Source organism: Manis javanica, chromosome 8, assembly GCF_040802235.1.
Source record: "Manis javanica isolate MJ-LG chromosome 8, MJ_LKY, whole genome shotgun sequence".
NCBI classification, from domain to species: Eukaryota; Metazoa; Chordata; class Mammalia; order Pholidota; family Manidae; genus Manis; species Manis javanica.
The window spans coordinates 28297001-28314438 of record NC_133163.1 but is presented as its reverse complement, the minus strand read 5'-3'; the positions used below and the strand labels follow the sequence as shown (position 1 = coordinate 28314438).

Genomic DNA, 17438 nt, shown 5'->3' with positions numbered 1-17438 from the left:
TGCTTCACATATGCTGGTGCTCCTGTATTGGGTGCATATATATTTAGAATGGTTATATCCTCTTGTTGGACTGAGCCCTTTATCATTATGTAGTATCCTTCTTTATCTCTTGTTACTTTCTTTGTTTTGAAGTCTATTTTGTCTGATATTAGTACTGCAACCCCTGCTTTCTTCTCACTGTTGTTTGCCTGAAATATGTTTTTCCATCCATTGACTTTTAGTCTATGCTTATCTTTGGGTTTAAGGTGAGTTTCTTGTAAGCAGCATATAGATGGGTCTTGCTTTTTTATCCATTCTATTACTCTATGTATTTTGATTGGTGCATTAAGTCCATTTACATTTAGGGTGACTATTGAGAGATACGTACTTATTGCCATTGCAGGCTTTAGATTCGTGGTTACCAAAGGTTCAAGGTTAGCTTCTTTAGTATCTTACTGCCTAACTTAGCTCGCTTATTGAGCTGTTATATACACTGTCTGGAGATTCTTTTCTTCTCTCCCTTCTTATTCCTCCTCCTCCATTCTTCATATGTTGTGTGTTTTGTTCTGTGCTCTTTTTAGGGGTGCTCCCATCTAGAGCAGTCCCTGTAGGATGCCCTGTAGAGGTGGTTTGTGGGAAGCAAATTCCCTCAGCTTTTTCTTTTCTGGGAATTGTTTAATCCCGCCATCATATTTAAATGATAGTCGTGCTGGATACAGTATCCTTGGTTCAAGGCCCTTCTGTTTCATTGCATTAAGTATATCATGCCATTCTCTTCTGGCCTGTAGGGTTTCTGTCGAGAAGTCTGATGTTAGCCTGATGGGTTTTCCTTTATAGGTGACCTTTTTCTCTCTAGCTGCCTTTAAAACTCTTTCCTTGTCTTTGATCCTTGCCATTTTAATTACTATGTGTCTTGGTGTTGTCCTCCTTGGATCCTTTCTGTTGGGAGTTCTGTGTAATTTCATGGTCTGTTCGATTATTTCCTCCCCTAGTTTGGGGAAGTTTTCAGCAATTATTTCTTCAAAGAGACTTTCTATCCCTTTTCCTCTTTCTTCCTCTTCTGGTGTCCGTATAATACGAATATTATTCCTTTTGTATTGGTCACATATTTCTCTTAGTGCTGTTTCATTCCTGGAGATCCTTTTATCTCTCTCTATGTCAGCTTCTATACGTTCCTGTTCTCTGGCTTCTATTCCTTCAATGGCCTCTTGCATCTTATCCATTCTGCTTATAAATCCTTCCAGGGATTGTTTCACTTCTGTGATCTCTTTCCTGATACCTGTGATCTCCTTCCGGACTTCATCCCACTGCTCTTGCATTTTTCTCTGCATCTCATCCCATTGCTCTTGCATTTTTCTCTGCATCTCCGTCAGCATGTTCATGACTTCTATTTTGAATTCTTTTTCAGGAGGACTGGTTAGGTCTGTCTCCCTCTCAGGTGTTGTCTCTGTGATCTTTGTCTGCCTGTAGTTTTGCCTTTTCATGGTGATAGAGATAGTTTGCAGAGCTGGTACAAGTGACCGCTGGAAGAGCTTCCCTTCTTGTTGGTTTGTGGCCTTTTCCTGGGAGAATAGCGACCTCTAGTGGCTTTTGCTGGGCAGCTGTGCGCAGACAGGGCTTCTGCTTCCTGCCCAGTTGCTTTGGGGTTTATCTCCGCTGTTGCTGTTGCTGTGGGCTTGTCCTGGCTGGGGCTGTTCCTCCAAAATGGTGGAGCCCCGTTGGAGGGGGAGCGGCCGGGAGGCTATTTATCTCCGTAAGGGGCCTCTGTGCTCCCTGCTGCCCAGGGGGTTAGAGTGCCCAGAGATCCCCAGATTCCCTGCCTCTGGTGTAAGTGACCTGTCCTGCCCCTTTAAGACTTCCAAAAAGCACTCTCCAAACCAAAACAACAGCAGCAACAACGAGAGAGGGAACAGAAAGAAAAAAAGAAGGAAAAAACACGCGATTTTTTTTTTTTTTTTTTTTGTCCTCAGGTGCCGGTCCCAGGCACCCTCTCACTGGTCCTGCTGCCCTGTCTCCCTAGCACCAGGGTCCCTGTCCTTTCAAGGCTTCCAAATAGCACCCGCCCACCGGTCCCGCAGGGAAGGAACGCTCGATATTCTTTGTCCTCAGGCGCTGGTCCCAGGCACCCGCTCACCAGTCCCGCCACCCTGCCTCCCTAGCACCGGGGTCCCTGTCCCTTTAAGGCTTCCAAAAAGCACTCGCCAAAAAGAGAGAAAAAAAGGGGAAAAATGCGCGATTTCCTCCGTCCTCAGGTGCCGGTGTCAGGCACCCGCCCACCGGTCCCACAGGGAAAAACGCGCGATATTCTTTGTCCTCAGGCGCCGATCCCAGGCACCCGCTCACCAGTCCCACCGCCCTTCCTCCCTAGCACCGGGGTCTCTGTCCCTTTTAGGCTTCCAAAAAGCACTCGCAAAAAAGGGGAAAAACACGCGATTTTCTCTGTCCTCAAGTGCCGGTCTCAGGCACCCGCCCCCCGGTCCCTCAGGGAAAAACGTGGGATATTCTTTGTCCTCAGGCGCTGGTCCCAGGCACCCACTCACCAGTCCCGCCACCCTGCCTCCCTAGCACCGGGGTCCCTGTCCCTTTAAGGCTTCCAAAATGTGCTCGCCAAAAAGAGAAAAAAAAAGGGGGAAAAACGCGCGATTTCCTCCGTCCTCAGGCACCGGTCTCAGGCACCCGCCCGCCGGTCCCGCAGCGAGAAACGCAGGATATTCTTTGTCCTCAGGCACCGGTCCCAGGCACCTGCTCACTGGTCCCGCCACCCTGCCACCCTAGCAACGGGGGCCCGTCCCTTTAAGGCTTCCAAAAAGCACTCCCCAAAAAAAAACCGCTCCGGTTTCTTTCCACCCGCTGGGAGCCGTGGGGGAGGGGCGCTCGGGTCCCGCTGGGCCGGGGCTTGTATCTTACCCCCTTCCCAAGGCGCTGGGTTCTTGCAGGTGTGGATGTGGTCTGGATGTTGTCCTGTGTCCTGTGGTCTCTATTTTAGGAAGATTTTTCTTTGTTATATTTTCATAGCTCTATGTGTTTTTGGGAGGAGATTTCCACTGCTCTACTCACGCCGCCATCTTGGCTCCGCCCCTATTTAGCCACTTTTGAAAAGCATATTTTCAAAAAACATTTGGTGGCATGAGAATTATCTCTAATAAAAAATTAAATTCTAAAAAGCAGACTGTAAAGCTGTATTGATTCTAATATTGTTAAATGTCCTTACACCTGCAGACAAAAAACATGTCTGAAAAAATGTTAGTATCAAACTTTGGTGTTGTCATTGGTCGGTAGGAATTTTTTTCTTTCAGTGTATTTTCTAAATGTTGTATGCATGTGTTACTTTTTGTATTCAGAAAAATGCTGTTTTTTGAAATAAACAACATACCCATGTTCCCTTACCAAAACAACAGTGTAAAAAGCATTTCTCAAAAAGGATGAGAATTTCTAGTATTTAATATTTACTCTGGCTTTTAATTTGGAGCTTAATATGGAATACCAATATATATCTCCCACTTGTTAAGGCTTTTCTGTTTTGTAATATTTTATGTATTTCTTAGTTCTGTAACTTCAATTATTTCTAAAGCTGAAACTTGTGAGCATTGGGTTCTGGTTCAGGCGGGGAGAGTGCTTAAGCTTTACTGGTATTTTTTAAGATGAAATAGAGTAAGGGCTCCCTTTAGAATATTTTGGTGATATTGAATACTTTGCTAAAGTTGAAGTATTTAGAGGGAAGTGTATGTGTGTCTTCAGTTTACCTTGATATGTATTCAAAATAAAATGAACCAATGGATGGAGAGATGGATAGAAATATTACATAGCAAGTACAGAAAAATGTTAATGGTAGTGCTTGTGTAATATATGGGTGTACACTAAAATTTTTTAAAGCTTGTGTGTTTGCAAATTTTTATAATAAAATGTTAGGGGAAGTTTTTATGAAAGAACACCAGAAATTAATTTAGTTTTATTTGGATAGTCAGTTTAGAATACATTCGAATGTCCAAGCAATACCAACTTCCATGTAAAGCCATTCTTTTGACCTTTTCCCTTATTGGACCATTATATAAAGTTTGAAGAAAGAGAGCCAGCAAGAATTTTTAAGTAATCTTTGAAAGGAATGAACAACCATAGATCACCTTGGATGATCAAAATAGAACCACAAGAGAAAGTTAACATAGATTCTAATCACAACTAGATTTTGCTAGCTTAGAGCCTGATTACTGGAACAACTGGGTTTGGGATATGAGTGTGGGGATTTTTTAAAAGTGAAGACAAAATAATATTCCTGATTTGGAGGTTTCCTTTTCTGTCCTTTTTTCAAGGTTTGATTTGGCTTGTTCTGATTAAGAGATGTGTTTGGAAAAGTTTTTTGTTAAGTAGCTCCTTCTGTCTCTAAACAGTAATGTTCATTGAAAGATTAAAGCATATAATGGATCTATCCACTTCAGAATAATTTCACGTTTGGTTAGAAATTACTTAAAAATTTATCATGCTTCTCCATTCTATTTTTAAAAACTTTAAATTCCTCGGGTTGTATAGTATTTTCACAAATATACCCACTACACAAAATTATCATTTAAAATCTTTGTCTTGTATAATAGATTACGAAAGTAAAATTTTGATTGTATTTTTCATATTAATAAGCTATACATGCATAATAGTAACATGTTTGTATAGTGCTGTAGGATTCCATATGGTAATGACAGACTGATGTAAGTGTCAAAGAATTCATAATATTAATACTTATTAATGAAACATGTCAAATATAGACAGCATTGCTATACATATTGAAAGTTTAGATTCTGTATATTCTTTTGTCAAATGGTTATATAGTTTAGAAGGCCTATTCCTCTGGACAGTTGATACAGTATACATAGGTCACCTAACTAATTAAACATCTGACTTTAAGTTTTATTGAATTTTATTGATCAGTTTTTTTTTACTCTATTATTTGTTTCTGAAATACTACAAAATTTCAGAATTTTAACTAGTTGTAGTTAAAAGTTTAAATGTCAAGTCTTGACTTTTGATAATTTATTTTAGAATACATTATTATTATTTATTTTTTTGAGAGGGCATCTCTCATATTTATTGATCAAATGGTTGTTAACAACAAAAAATTCTGTATAGGGGGGTCAATGCTCAATGCACAATCATTAATCCATCTCAAGCCTAGTTCTCGTCAGTCTCCAATCTTCTGAAGCATAACGAACAAGTTCTTACATAGTGAACGAATTTAGAATACATTATTTTCCTTATAAAAATTTACCTATTTCTAAAAGAATGAGGGTCTGTATATGTTCTGAAATTTCTATTTTATTTATGAGTTGTTCAGCACTGAACAGGTCTATGTAAGTATGCACTGAACCCAAAGCCATTTGTGTTATGCCATTTGAAAATCAACAAATGCAGAAATAATATACTATTTTTGAAGTAAGAAATTTGCATTTTTTTAGGGTTGTGAGATGTGTTAATTTTTTGAAACTCTTTTCTAGGTTATCCATGCCTGGCTTATTATTTCATCTCTGTTGTTGCTGTTCTTTTTTTCATTCATTTACTTGGGGTAAGTGGTGAAGTATTTGGTCTATTTTTCAGAAGTCAGCACTATTTGGGCTCTGTCACTTAAAGCCATGTACTTTACTGATGATTTACTCTTAAATTATTGTTTCCATATGTGGGTCACACTTGGTATACATAAGACTAGTTAGTATTATCCATAGGGATATTCTTTTATTGATCCTTTCTTACAATAAATAGAACCAAGAGAACTCAAGACTAGTTCTAAGCCTTTTTAGTAAATAATTTAATATTGTAGTAGAAATCTATGAAGCAGACTGTTAATTTCAAGAATGTATGTAAACCTAAATTAACTGATTTTCAAATTTTATATCGTTCCATCTGTTGGTTTTAGTTCTTTCAAATGAAATCTTATATGAAAATTTCACATGTAATAGTAGAAAAAAGTAGAGCTACTCTGTTGAAGGGAATAAAGAGGCTCAGAGATTTGCCAGCCTGGCCTTTCTCAACTCCAGAGTACAGTTTGTAAACCATTGCATCAGCTCTTAAATTAGGAACAGAAGCAGTAAGACTAATAAATAAACCGAAGAGTAAATTCTTTGGTAGAAGTGGGGGAAATAACCACAGACAAAAGGAACAATCGTGAGGATCTCTATGAAATGCATGATTTTCTAGGAAAAAATTAATTACCAAAACTGACCACTGAAGCAATAGAAAATTAAAATAGAGCAAAAAAAAAAAACCAAACAAACAGGAAGTTGTTGAAGAGGTTCCCATCCCAGTAACAACGATGCTAGGCCTAAATGATTTCATAGGGAAATTCTAAATCCTTAAGGAGTGGATAACTTAACACTATTTTAACTGTCCAGAAAATAGAAAAAGAAGAAAAACTTCAGATTCATTTTATGAAGCTAGCATAACATTGATACTAAACCTGTATCAATTATCAAGAAAAAGAAAACTATAGACAAATCCTATTTATTGAAGCCAAAAAGTAACTAAATATTGACAAACAGGCTTCAGCAACATATTGAAGGAATAGTACATTATGACCAAGTCGAGTTTGTTTGTAGAATGGAAAACTGGTTTATTATTAGGAACTATCCCTGAAAGTCACCACATTAGTAGGCCATCATCTCTGTATAATGCTTAAAGGCATTTGATAAAATTCAACACCTGTTCTTTATCAAATTCTGTAATAAAACAAATAGATGCTTACTTCTCTAATACGGTAAAATGTATGAATCTCATTCTGAAGGCCAGTTATCATCCTCATAGGGAAACTCTAAAAGCATGCCCATTAAGGTCAGGAACAAGGTGATTTCCTCTGTCACTGTTTCCTCTCCACTGTTCTGGAGGGGCTAGCAAACACAAGTAAATGAGACAAAGAAATGAGCTATACAAGCTGGAAAAGAAGGTTAAATAATCAATAAAGGAAAAATGATTGTTTACTTGATTTCAGAACTAATCAAAAATCATTTAGAATCACTAAGTAAATTTGGTAAAGTAATTGAACACAAAACTAATAAACATATCAATAGCCTTCATGTAAACAACTTGTTAGAAAACATAATGAAAGGAAAAAAATACCATTTATTGTAGCAAAAAAGATAAAATATCTAAGATTAAACAAAACTTGTGCAAGATCTGTTAAGTAATTTTTAAGTCCCTTTGAAGGGCTTAAAAAGAAGACCTGAAAAAATGGAATGTTAGACTAGATTACACAGAAAGACAGTATCATAATGTCAATTCTCTCCAAGTTTATTTTAAAATTTAACATAAACCCCCTCAAAAATACAAATAGGATTTATTTTTAGTCTGGACAAGATGATTCTAAAGTTTATTTGGAAAAATATGTATGGGAAAGTATCCCAAAGAGTTTTGAAAAAGAGAAATGAAAGGCTACTGGTCATACCAGACATGAAATTATAAAACTATAATAATTAAAATAGTGACAACCTGAACTTTTTCTGTACCAGTAATAAAGATTAGGAAGACTAGAAAAAATGTTCAGATACATAACGGAACTTATGATAAAGGTAGTACAGAATCAGTAGGCTACAGATGGCTTACCTAGAAATTGGTGTTGGGATAATTGGGTAGTCAGTCATTTGGGAGAAAAATGCAGATTTTTTCCTTATCCCGTAGGGTTAAATGTCAAATGGATTGAAAATTCAGATGTGAAAGTGAAACCATAAAAAAAAATAGAGGAAACTGAGGGGAATGGGGAATTTAAAAAATATGTAGATATACTTATTACACTGATAGACAGTGACTACAATGGGGTGGGGGTGGGAATTGATAATATGGGTGAATGTTGAAACCACAATGTTGCTCATGTGAAATCTTCATAAGATTATGTATCAAATAGATAGATAGATAGATAGATAGATAGATAGATAGATAGATAGATAGATAGAACTAAATAAGTTACAAAAGGTCCTTCCTTAATCCAATGTTTTATGTTTATATATTTACACGTGCATGTGTGCACACACATATTCACACATATTTATGTATGTTTATATATATGCTCATATATACATTAAAATTTTGGATTAAGGAAGGACCTTGTAATGAGATTTAAAAATATACATATATATATATTTTTAGATTCCCCATTCCCTTTGGTTTCCTCTAGCTCTTCATGGTTTTGCTTTCATATTTAAGTTTTATTATACATTATAAATATATAACAATGCACACTTGTTATATATTTCTAATATACCCTAATCCAATGTTATATATTCAACACTGGATTAAGAAGAGACCGTTTATACAAAAGTCAAAAAACCAATAGATCAAACCATGAACAAAATCAAGGTGAATGACAAACTGTTAAACATATTTTCAACTCATTTTATAGATAAAAGCTAATGTACTTTATATATAAAGAACTTACACATGGCAGTAAGACCAATAACCTAACAGAAAAAATTGGCATGAAGGATATGAAAAAGTAGTTAAAAGGCAAACATAAGTTACTCTTAAATGTATGAAAACATGCACATCCACATAAAATTAGTGCTAATTAAAACTATACATTAAGTTAATGAAAGTCAAATAATTTGATAAACACCCTAATCTAGCTTGGTTGCAGGAAATAAACACTCATATTGGTAAATAGCTTTCATTAAGAGTTCAGCATAAACTTTTAAATTGTGTGTGTCCTGAACCTGGTAATTTGTAGGGACAATCATTGCAGCATTATTTCTAATAACAAAAGAATGGAGTCAGTTTAAATGTCCATCAGAAAACTGGTCAAGTAAATTATGTAAACATATCCAATAAAGCCATTAATGTGTAAATACTGTAATGTGGAAAGTTCTCCTAGAGAACTGTTATAAGAAAAAAGCCTGGGATAGAACAGCGTATATGTTATCATTTGTGTCTAATAGGGAGGAGTAGATATATGGTACGTATAAACATTCTCTGGAAGGATACATACAAAAATAAATAATAGTGCCTTCCTTTGCAGAGGGGAACTGTGGAACAGGATGGGGAGGGAAACTTACTTTTTACAGTATATGTTGTGAATTTTCTGTTTTATGCGTGTATTACTAGCCAAAGATTAATAACAGTTTGGATTTTGTTTGGTTTTGTTTTCTCAGAGCTAGGGTATCTAAAATGCTTAATACACATTGTCTAGAAATTTCATTGTTTATTTTGGGAATTTCAAAATGGGAGGAAAATCATCTTTCTGGATAGTACCTAGAACTCAAAAGTTAAGCTTTAAATAAGTGAGTGCTTTCTTTCCCCTCAGTTACTAGGGCATCTTCTGTACTTGTAATCTCTTTATTTTTAGGTGCTTCAGTTTTTCCCCAAAATTAACACAGTATTTTTCTTCATTATAAAAATGCTTAACATTCATTGTATTAAAAAAAGAAGAAGAAAAAAGAAAAAGACATTTTATAAACCTATAAAGAAAAAATAAAAAGACTAAATTCCCATCAACCAAAGATTAAGCCCTGTCATCCTTCAGGAATTAATACATCAATCTCTTGATCTCCCGTCTCATACAGTATTTCACATAAATGAGATCCCTTTTTTGTTTCAGGTTTAACAGTGTGTCATGCCTATATTTTGTGTTTGTATGTGTATAAAATATGTATTTTTAATGGCTGCACTAAATTTCATTTTATGAAAATAACATCATAAGTCCTAGCTATAAAATTTGTTATGCATGTTTAATTTTTCCAATTTTAAGATATTTTCCACTAGGGTTTCCCAAAGTGACATATGGCATTTTAGGTGGAATATGGCCTTTCAAAATTTTTTTTGTACTTTTTTATACAGCTTTGGTCTTTGATACTGATTTCCCATTTATGTGAATGATAGACTGTTTTGTTAAAATAAGCTCAGCTTGAGGAAAAAGTTAATTTAAAGAAAAGTGTTAAATATTGGCACAGTTGGGATATGAATATCTAATATTTGGGAACCATAGTTTTAAACATGTTTTGATGAAAATTGTTGTACATAAATCTTCTTTAGATCTGTGTTTTATTTTTTTCAGGGAAGTGTTTAAAACCTACAACGTTGCCATGGACTACATTACTGTTGCACTTCTGATCTGGAATTTTGGTGTGGTGGGAATGATTGCCATTCACTGGAAAGGTCCACTGCGACTCCAGCAGGCATATCTCATTATGATCAGTGCCCTCATGGCCCTAGTGTTTATCAAGTACCTCCCAGAATGGACAGCGTGGCTCATCTTGGCTGTGATTTCAGTATATGGTAAAACTTAAGACTGACATTTTATTCATCACAGAAACACCTCAGTGTGCTTTCCTTCCTCTTGCAGTTGACTTGACTTGGGAAAAGAACAGTTACATCCCATAGCTCTTCAGTAAATAATGAATTAGCTGTAGTATCTTTCATATAAAGATTTCCATTTTTTGAGGTTGAGTTCTTTTAAAATGTTTTATTACTGCCTTATTTAACTCCATAATGAATTTAGTGGAAGGATCCACAGACTTCTGGTCAGAAGACTGAGATTCAAATTATATCTCTACCAGTGACAATCTTTATGACCTTAGGACAGTAATTCAGGCTCTTTGAGCTTTAATTTCCTCATTTTAAAATGGGAACAATGCTTCCAAGAGTTGTAAGAGTTCAGAATATATGTTGATAAACACTAGCAGAGTGCTTGACACATATAAATAGTTAATTTTTAAAATCAAAATTAGGTTACCTACTTTTTATAAGGCAATTTGGATATAATTATTCTTTAAAAAATAAGACATTTGGGCAGTGTGAGATTCAAATGCAGTAACCAGTGTGACATGGTTCCTGAACAGTCAGAATGTATCCTAGCCCTGAATAACCAAGGCAGCTGTATGGATGTTTCATCTGTGGCTATCATCCTGCATGAAACCCAAAGAGAAATCCATTTTCACAAGTCATTATGTGGTCTCTATCTTATAATTAAACCATGGTTTTTATCCCTGTTTAGATGCTTATTAAAATGTCAGGTGACTGTAGTAGGAAACCTCATCATTCCCTCTTGATTGACCAAGAATAGAATTGGACTGGTTCTGTTCTCACATGCAAGCAATCGGTCATAGAACTCTAAGTCATAGCTCTGTATGCCTGACTTTCATAATGACCTTAAGTTATATAGAACTTGATGGTTTGCAAAGTACTCATCTGTTGCTGCATAGCTGTGATTAAAAATGCCGATTCTAACCCCCATCCAATCAGCAACTGGTAAATACTTTGCAGTCAGTTACTTACATGTTTTTCACCTTCAAAAGGGACACAATGTGCCTTTACCTAGCTACTCATGGGGTACTTCATTGCCCACAGTCTTTGCAGGCTAACTTAACCACATCCAACTTTGTCCAGGGGCACAGATACAATATCACTCTGATATTACCCTCTGAAGAGATTCATTTGATGTGCTTGTTGAGGACACAAAAATACTCACAAAGGAGCTCAAAAGGGGGCATGGGCATTTCCCTGTACATAGTCCAAGACCCTAACACCCTGGTTAATTTTCTGAAAATTATTTGTTAAGCTGAGGAGTCTTCATCTCTGACACTGTCAAGGAACAGCAATGGACCCTTTCAATACCCACAGTGTTAAAACAAGCCTACAATCTTTTAGGCTTTTGGGGATCTGCAGGGAACATATTCCTCATTTACAAATTTTATGTAAGCCTCTTTATGCTGTTACAAATTGGTCCATCTTGAATTGGGGCCCCCAACAACAAAGGGCTCTAGATCTGTCCAAATTGTAATACAGCAATCACTCCCAGTAGTGTCCTGTCTCATGCCTCCTGAATCTCTGGATCACCCATTGATGATGATTAGTTGCCCACGGATTCCTGATATGAGAAACTGCCCTCTTTTGTCTCATGCTATCACCATTAGAATGGCAGTTGCAGACTGCAGACTGTGCTCTCCTGGAAACAGAGGATCTCACAGGCCCAGAACCTCTGAAGCTCCATAACACTTTGTGGGCCATGGAGACCACATTCCGTAAGTTCAGTGTAGCCACCAGGGCCCCCTTGCTAAATGTTACCTACAAGATAGAGCTAAGTCTGGGCCCTTGTAGATACCCCACCTGTGGAAGAAGGTGGCCTCTTCTGTCCTTAGTCCCTTGCCAGTTAACAGGGTGCTAGAGGAGGTCTCCACTCTCTCAGACCGAAGGCTGTATGGGAGCCCTTTGGGATCAAGGAGTGAACAGCAATGGGAGTTTGTATACTTTACAGACAGCATCAAAACTGCACGTGGTGGAACTTAACTGGAGAGCTGCTGCCCTTCGTTCCTTAATCCAGACAGACATCCTTGAATAAAAATGGGATCCAAGGGTCAGCAAAATTAGCTGAACTTGAGGCAGCATCTCACTCTTGTCAACAGTTGGCTCCATCTGTGCATTTTTAAAGACTTTTGGGCCATTGCCAATGGTCTAGTCATCTGGTTCTGTCAGGGTAGGAACAGCAGTTATTTATCTAGGGTTTCTGTCTTTGGGGAAAACAACTGAGAGTATCTTGCTCACAGATAACCAAAATATAAATCAAGGTTACACATATTAAAGCCATAATAAAGGCCTTTATCCACTTTGGAGTTGCAGACATTGTTAATAGTGACCATTTCACTTCTGTGTGTGTGTGTTTTAAAATTTGATTAAACGAAACATGGTGTATTTCTATCACTAATACCCTCAGGAGTGAGTTTAATAGTCTGGTTCCATTTTTTATGTTTAAAAGAAAAAGCACTGTTTCTGGAGACAGGCAGCCTATATGGGTTCAAATCCAAACTCTTCTGTTACTTAATGACTGTGACTGCAGACACATAGTCAACCCCAAAGTCTTAGTTATTGTGAAGATTAAATGAAACAATGCATATAATACACATAGAACAGTATCTATCATTAAATGGTAGCTGTTTTTAAATACATGATCCTGTGAAGTGAGCAAGGCAGTTATCCTGGTTTTATTGCTAAGAAACCTAAAGTTTAGAGAGGTGACGTATTTGTCCAAGTTCACACTGCTTGATATAGAATCTAAATCCCAAGTCCAGCATTCTTTGTACTACATTATACTATTTCTTCCCTCAACCCTCATTTCTTCCACACATAATACAAATGACTATCTCTACAGAGTTTTAGTTCCTCTGAATACGAGACTCCCCCCCAACCCCATTCCCTTGGATACTATCATTTTTTTAACTGAAGTATAGGTGATATACAATATTATATTGATTTCAAGCTAAGTAAGATAAATTTGTACCCAATATTTAGAGCAGTGATTCTCAACTCCATTTTTGCAAGGTCTCAAGATGTTCTAATTTGTCACAAAGGTTTTAAAGTTTTCAAAACAAAATTTTCATTCACTTCAACTGCTCTAAAAATAAGGGAGTTTGTCAGTTAGGAATTCTATGAGTCAGGGATATCACAAAACCACAAGACCAAGATAGTAGTTATAGGACATGGCAGCTTCAGACAGGGTGAAAAGTCATTATTTCAGAGCTCGGCACATTTCCCTTTTCTCATCAAAACAAAAGAAGTGGAAGCAGTGAGAGTAGAGATTTCTTTTGTGTATGTCTTACTACATTAGTGGTGGTAATAGGAGTAGTCATATATGAGAATACATCACCACTTGTAGGCATGAGGCTTTTTTTTACTTAAATGTATCTGAGTGATAGTAATGTCAACACCAGCTATCAGGTCTTCCTTTACAAATTTAGCTATAGAACAAGTATAGCTAAATATAATATATATATATGGGTTTTTTTGGTATCATTAATCTACAATTACATGAGGAACATTGTTTACTAGGCTCTCCCCACCTCACCAAGTCCCCCCCACAAACCCCATTACAGTCACTGTCCATCAGCGTAGTGAGATGCTGTAGAGTCACTACTTGTCTTTGTGTTGCACAGCCCTCCCTGTGCCTCCCCCAACATTATACATGCTAATTGTAATTGTTCTATATTTTTTAGTGTTTGAAATTATTTTCTGTATTTCTATATTCTGAATATTTGTGAGAAAGTATAAGAAAAATTGCAGTTGATGGAAAGAGATGATGGTAGAATCAAGAGTAATTTAGACATACTACTACTACTATGAGTTGTTGCTTTTGTAAAATAAGCCACTTCCCAGGACCATGTGTGTTCTGAGACCTGAATATTTGTAAAGTGCTTTTGACAGGAAAACAAAATAAATACTAAATTTTATCATGTAAAGATTTATTATTTTGTTTTGTTTAAATTTACTGCCCTCTTATTTCAAGTATCTCCAAATAGTATATATACTGTTTTTAAAAAAAAGAGAACAAATTCTCTTCTCCTCTACTCTTCATATTTTAAAAAGTTCAGTAATCCCCTCTATTAAATTCCTGAGTAAAGCTGCTTTTTGTGGCTCACAAGTATGATTTGTTTCGGAATGGCTTGTCCTTGTTTCTGCTTACTAGAAATTGACAGTGGCTCTAAAATAATTCTGTCTAGTTATTATCTCTGCCTGTTTTCTTCGAACTTTGAAGACTTATTCCTAGAATTCAGTGATGATACACTGTAAAGAAACTAAATAGACAAAACCAAAATGAAATTTGCAAGGGTCTTCTGTGGGGTTTTGTGTATCTTGTTTAGGTTTTTTTTTACCCCACCAGTTTACCTACTATTTCTTTCACATTAATTCAATATCTTGTTGTGTAAAAAAAGACATTAAACCTTTTCCCTTGGTTAATTCTTCCCTACCACACCAATTTATAAGTTTAGCCAATATATTTTTAAAATATTTTTCCTATTTTTCTCTTTCTAGATTTGGTAGCTGTTTTGTGTCCAAAAGGCCCACTTCGGATGCTGGTTGAAACAGCTCAGGAGAGAAATGAAACTCTCTTTCCTGCTCTCATTTACTCCTGTAAGTATTTCAGAATGATGTTAAATTAGTAATCGGCTTAGAATTTATAGGAACTCAAGCAAATGTAGTTGTGATTGTTACCATGGTACTTTTTTCTCATTTAAAATGCATAGGATTAAGGGAACTCCTTCAGACCTGTTTCTTCACAAACTATTGTCTTCTACTTGACATTGTTGAAGAGAGTTTTCAGTATATGTAGACATAGAAGAAATATTTGGAAAGTGGGGAGCCAGTGTTTTCATTTAAAATCTTAGTAGTCATAAGTTATTGAGCACTTGCTATGTACATGTATTGCAGGTGGAACTTGGCCTAGCTTATTGAAATTGTAGGTTCCTTCAGAACGTGTCTGCCCTTTTTTGTTTTTGTTTTTTTAAGAGTCATATTCTTCCTAACCATTTAGTAAACATTTATTTAGCATTGACCTAAGGTTCTCCCACAGGGCACTGTAGGGGACTTAAGGATGATTGAGATACTTTGCCTTCCCTCAGAGCTTATCACTTACAATTTAGAGGTGAGGTAGACAAGTATATAAATAAGCAGCATCCAAGGGAGAATGTTACTGGATTCAGAGGAAACACAATCCAAGAGTAGGGAGAGTTCAAGAGGTACTGTCTGCCTTGGGAAGGTGGGAAGGCTTTGTGGATGAGAAAGCATTTGGGTTGAACCTTTTAAGGATGGTGGGATTTCAGCAAGCACAGATGGAAGAGTTGATTCCAAAAATGAGTTCATCTCAAAGAATGGCTTTGAGACCTAAGTGTAGGGCATCTTTATCAAGAGTCAAGTGGTCAATTTGACTAGCACATGAAGTACAAAATGGAGAGAGTACTAGGAGCATGAGTTTGGAAGGCAGATGAGGTCAAGATCAAGGATAGCTTTGAGTGGCTGGTTTAGATACCTGTATGCTGATCCATGATTACTTAGGGAATCAGAAGGTTGAACAGAAGAATAATGTGATCAGAGCTGTGCCTCTGCAAGCTTTCAGCATGTGTAAGATGAATTGGAGGGGGTGAGAACTGAGATCATGAGAGGCATACTAAGCAGCTATGCTATAGTGTAGGTGGAAAATAATGAGGGTCTGCATTTTGGTACTGGTAATACCAAGCAAAGAGAACAACTTGAGGAGAGGTTTTGGAGGTAGAATCAGTAGTTCTTAGCAAGTGATGAGAGAAGTTTTAAGCCTAAAGGGAGGGTGATAAGGAAGAGATGTTTTTCTTGTTTGAGGATCTGTTTAGTCTGTCACCTGTATCTAATTTAGTTGATGGGACCTGTGAGCCATCCAGGTAGAAATTTCCAGCAGGAGTTTAGAAATGAAGTACCAGTGCTGGGAAAAGGTTGATATTAGAGATGCATAATTGAAGAACATCAGCATAGAGGTAATAGTTGAAGCTGTGGGAGCAGATAAGCGATTCAAATAGAAGTAGAAGAGAATAGAATGCTAAGGATAGAACTTTGTCACTAATGTTTAGAGTGAGAGGATGAAGAGAAAATAGTAAAGGGAAGAGAAGAAAATACAGAAAATTGGGATAGCCAGCATTTTTTACTTAGCAATATCATGACTATATTTGCACGTCAGCACATGAAATGGCTTCGTAGTATTCTTTTATATAGATATTTAATAAACAGTGTCCTTCGTGAAAGATACTTAGATAATTTCCATTTCTTTTCTGTCATAAGCAATGCTTGCAGAGAGCATCCATGAAATTGTGAATATTGTTGTAAGATATATTCTTACAAGTGGAACTGCTAAGTCAAAGGAGGTGTGCCTCCACATTTTGATAGATAATACCAATCGCCTCCTAAAAAGACTGGACCAGTTTGTGTTTCCTTTAGTGGTGTGAAGGTACCAATTTCCTTACACCTTCATTGTTATGTGTGTGTGTGTGTGTGTGTGTGTGTGTGTGTGTGTGTGTGTGTGTGTGAGTGAAACTAACAAGCAAAAACAGCCTCTTGTTTTATTTTGTATCTTGGCTGAATAACTAATAGGTCTAAGTTAATAATAGTTATATAATACTATTTGTGATTATTTGGACATTTTTTCCATGTGTTTCTTAGTTATATATCTGTGTATCTTGTTTTGTGACTATCTTGGTATAATATCTTTTCCATATTTAAAATTAATTTTAATTATATTAAAATTAATTTTAATTATATAAGTAGTACGTTAATACATTATCCTGAAAAAAATAAAATGAAGTGTAATTTCACTATAACTGTCATCCTCAATCTTAGTACCCTGCCAAGCATTTACCCCTGTTATCAATTTGATATGTATCCTTACAGACTTTCCTTTTCTTCTCTTTTTTTTTTTTTCCTGTTGGACTGTTGGAAAAGCAGAGCTCATTAAGGAGAGAATGTTAAATGCTACAAAGAAGTCAGAGATAATGAGGGCTGAGTAAACCATATAGAATTTGGTGCCTTAGACTTCTTTTGTGACATTTATGAGAGCAATTTCAGTAGAGTGATAGGACCAGAAGCAGTGCTCCAAAAGGGAGGGAAGGGTGTGTGTCTGTTTTGCTGCTGCTGGCACTGGCAATGGAAGTGATGGTGTGGACAGAGGATGGGTGGGGAAGGGAGAGAGATACAGTAAGTACCACCTG

At 36.6% G+C, this 17438-nt stretch overlaps 1 protein-coding gene across 6 annotated transcripts in view; it reads left to right on the top strand.

Moving 5' to 3' along the window:
• PSEN1 (presenilin 1) overlaps positions 1–17438 on the top strand; it is a 106771-nt gene that overhangs the window by 63588 nt on the left and 25745 nt on the right. For all 6 annotated transcript variants that reach the window (XR_012133764.1, XM_073242177.1, XM_073242178.1 and 3 more), the window contains 3 exons: positions 5460–5527; positions 9995–10215; positions 14743–14841. Coding sequence is in view for 5 of the 6 variants with exons in the window: in XM_073242177.1 (XP_073098278.1) it covers positions 5460–5527; positions 9995–10215; positions 14743–14841 (388 nt within the window). In the remaining variant the exon portion in view is untranslated. The remainder of the gene's footprint in view (positions 1–5459; positions 5528–9994; positions 10216–14742; positions 14842–17438) is intronic.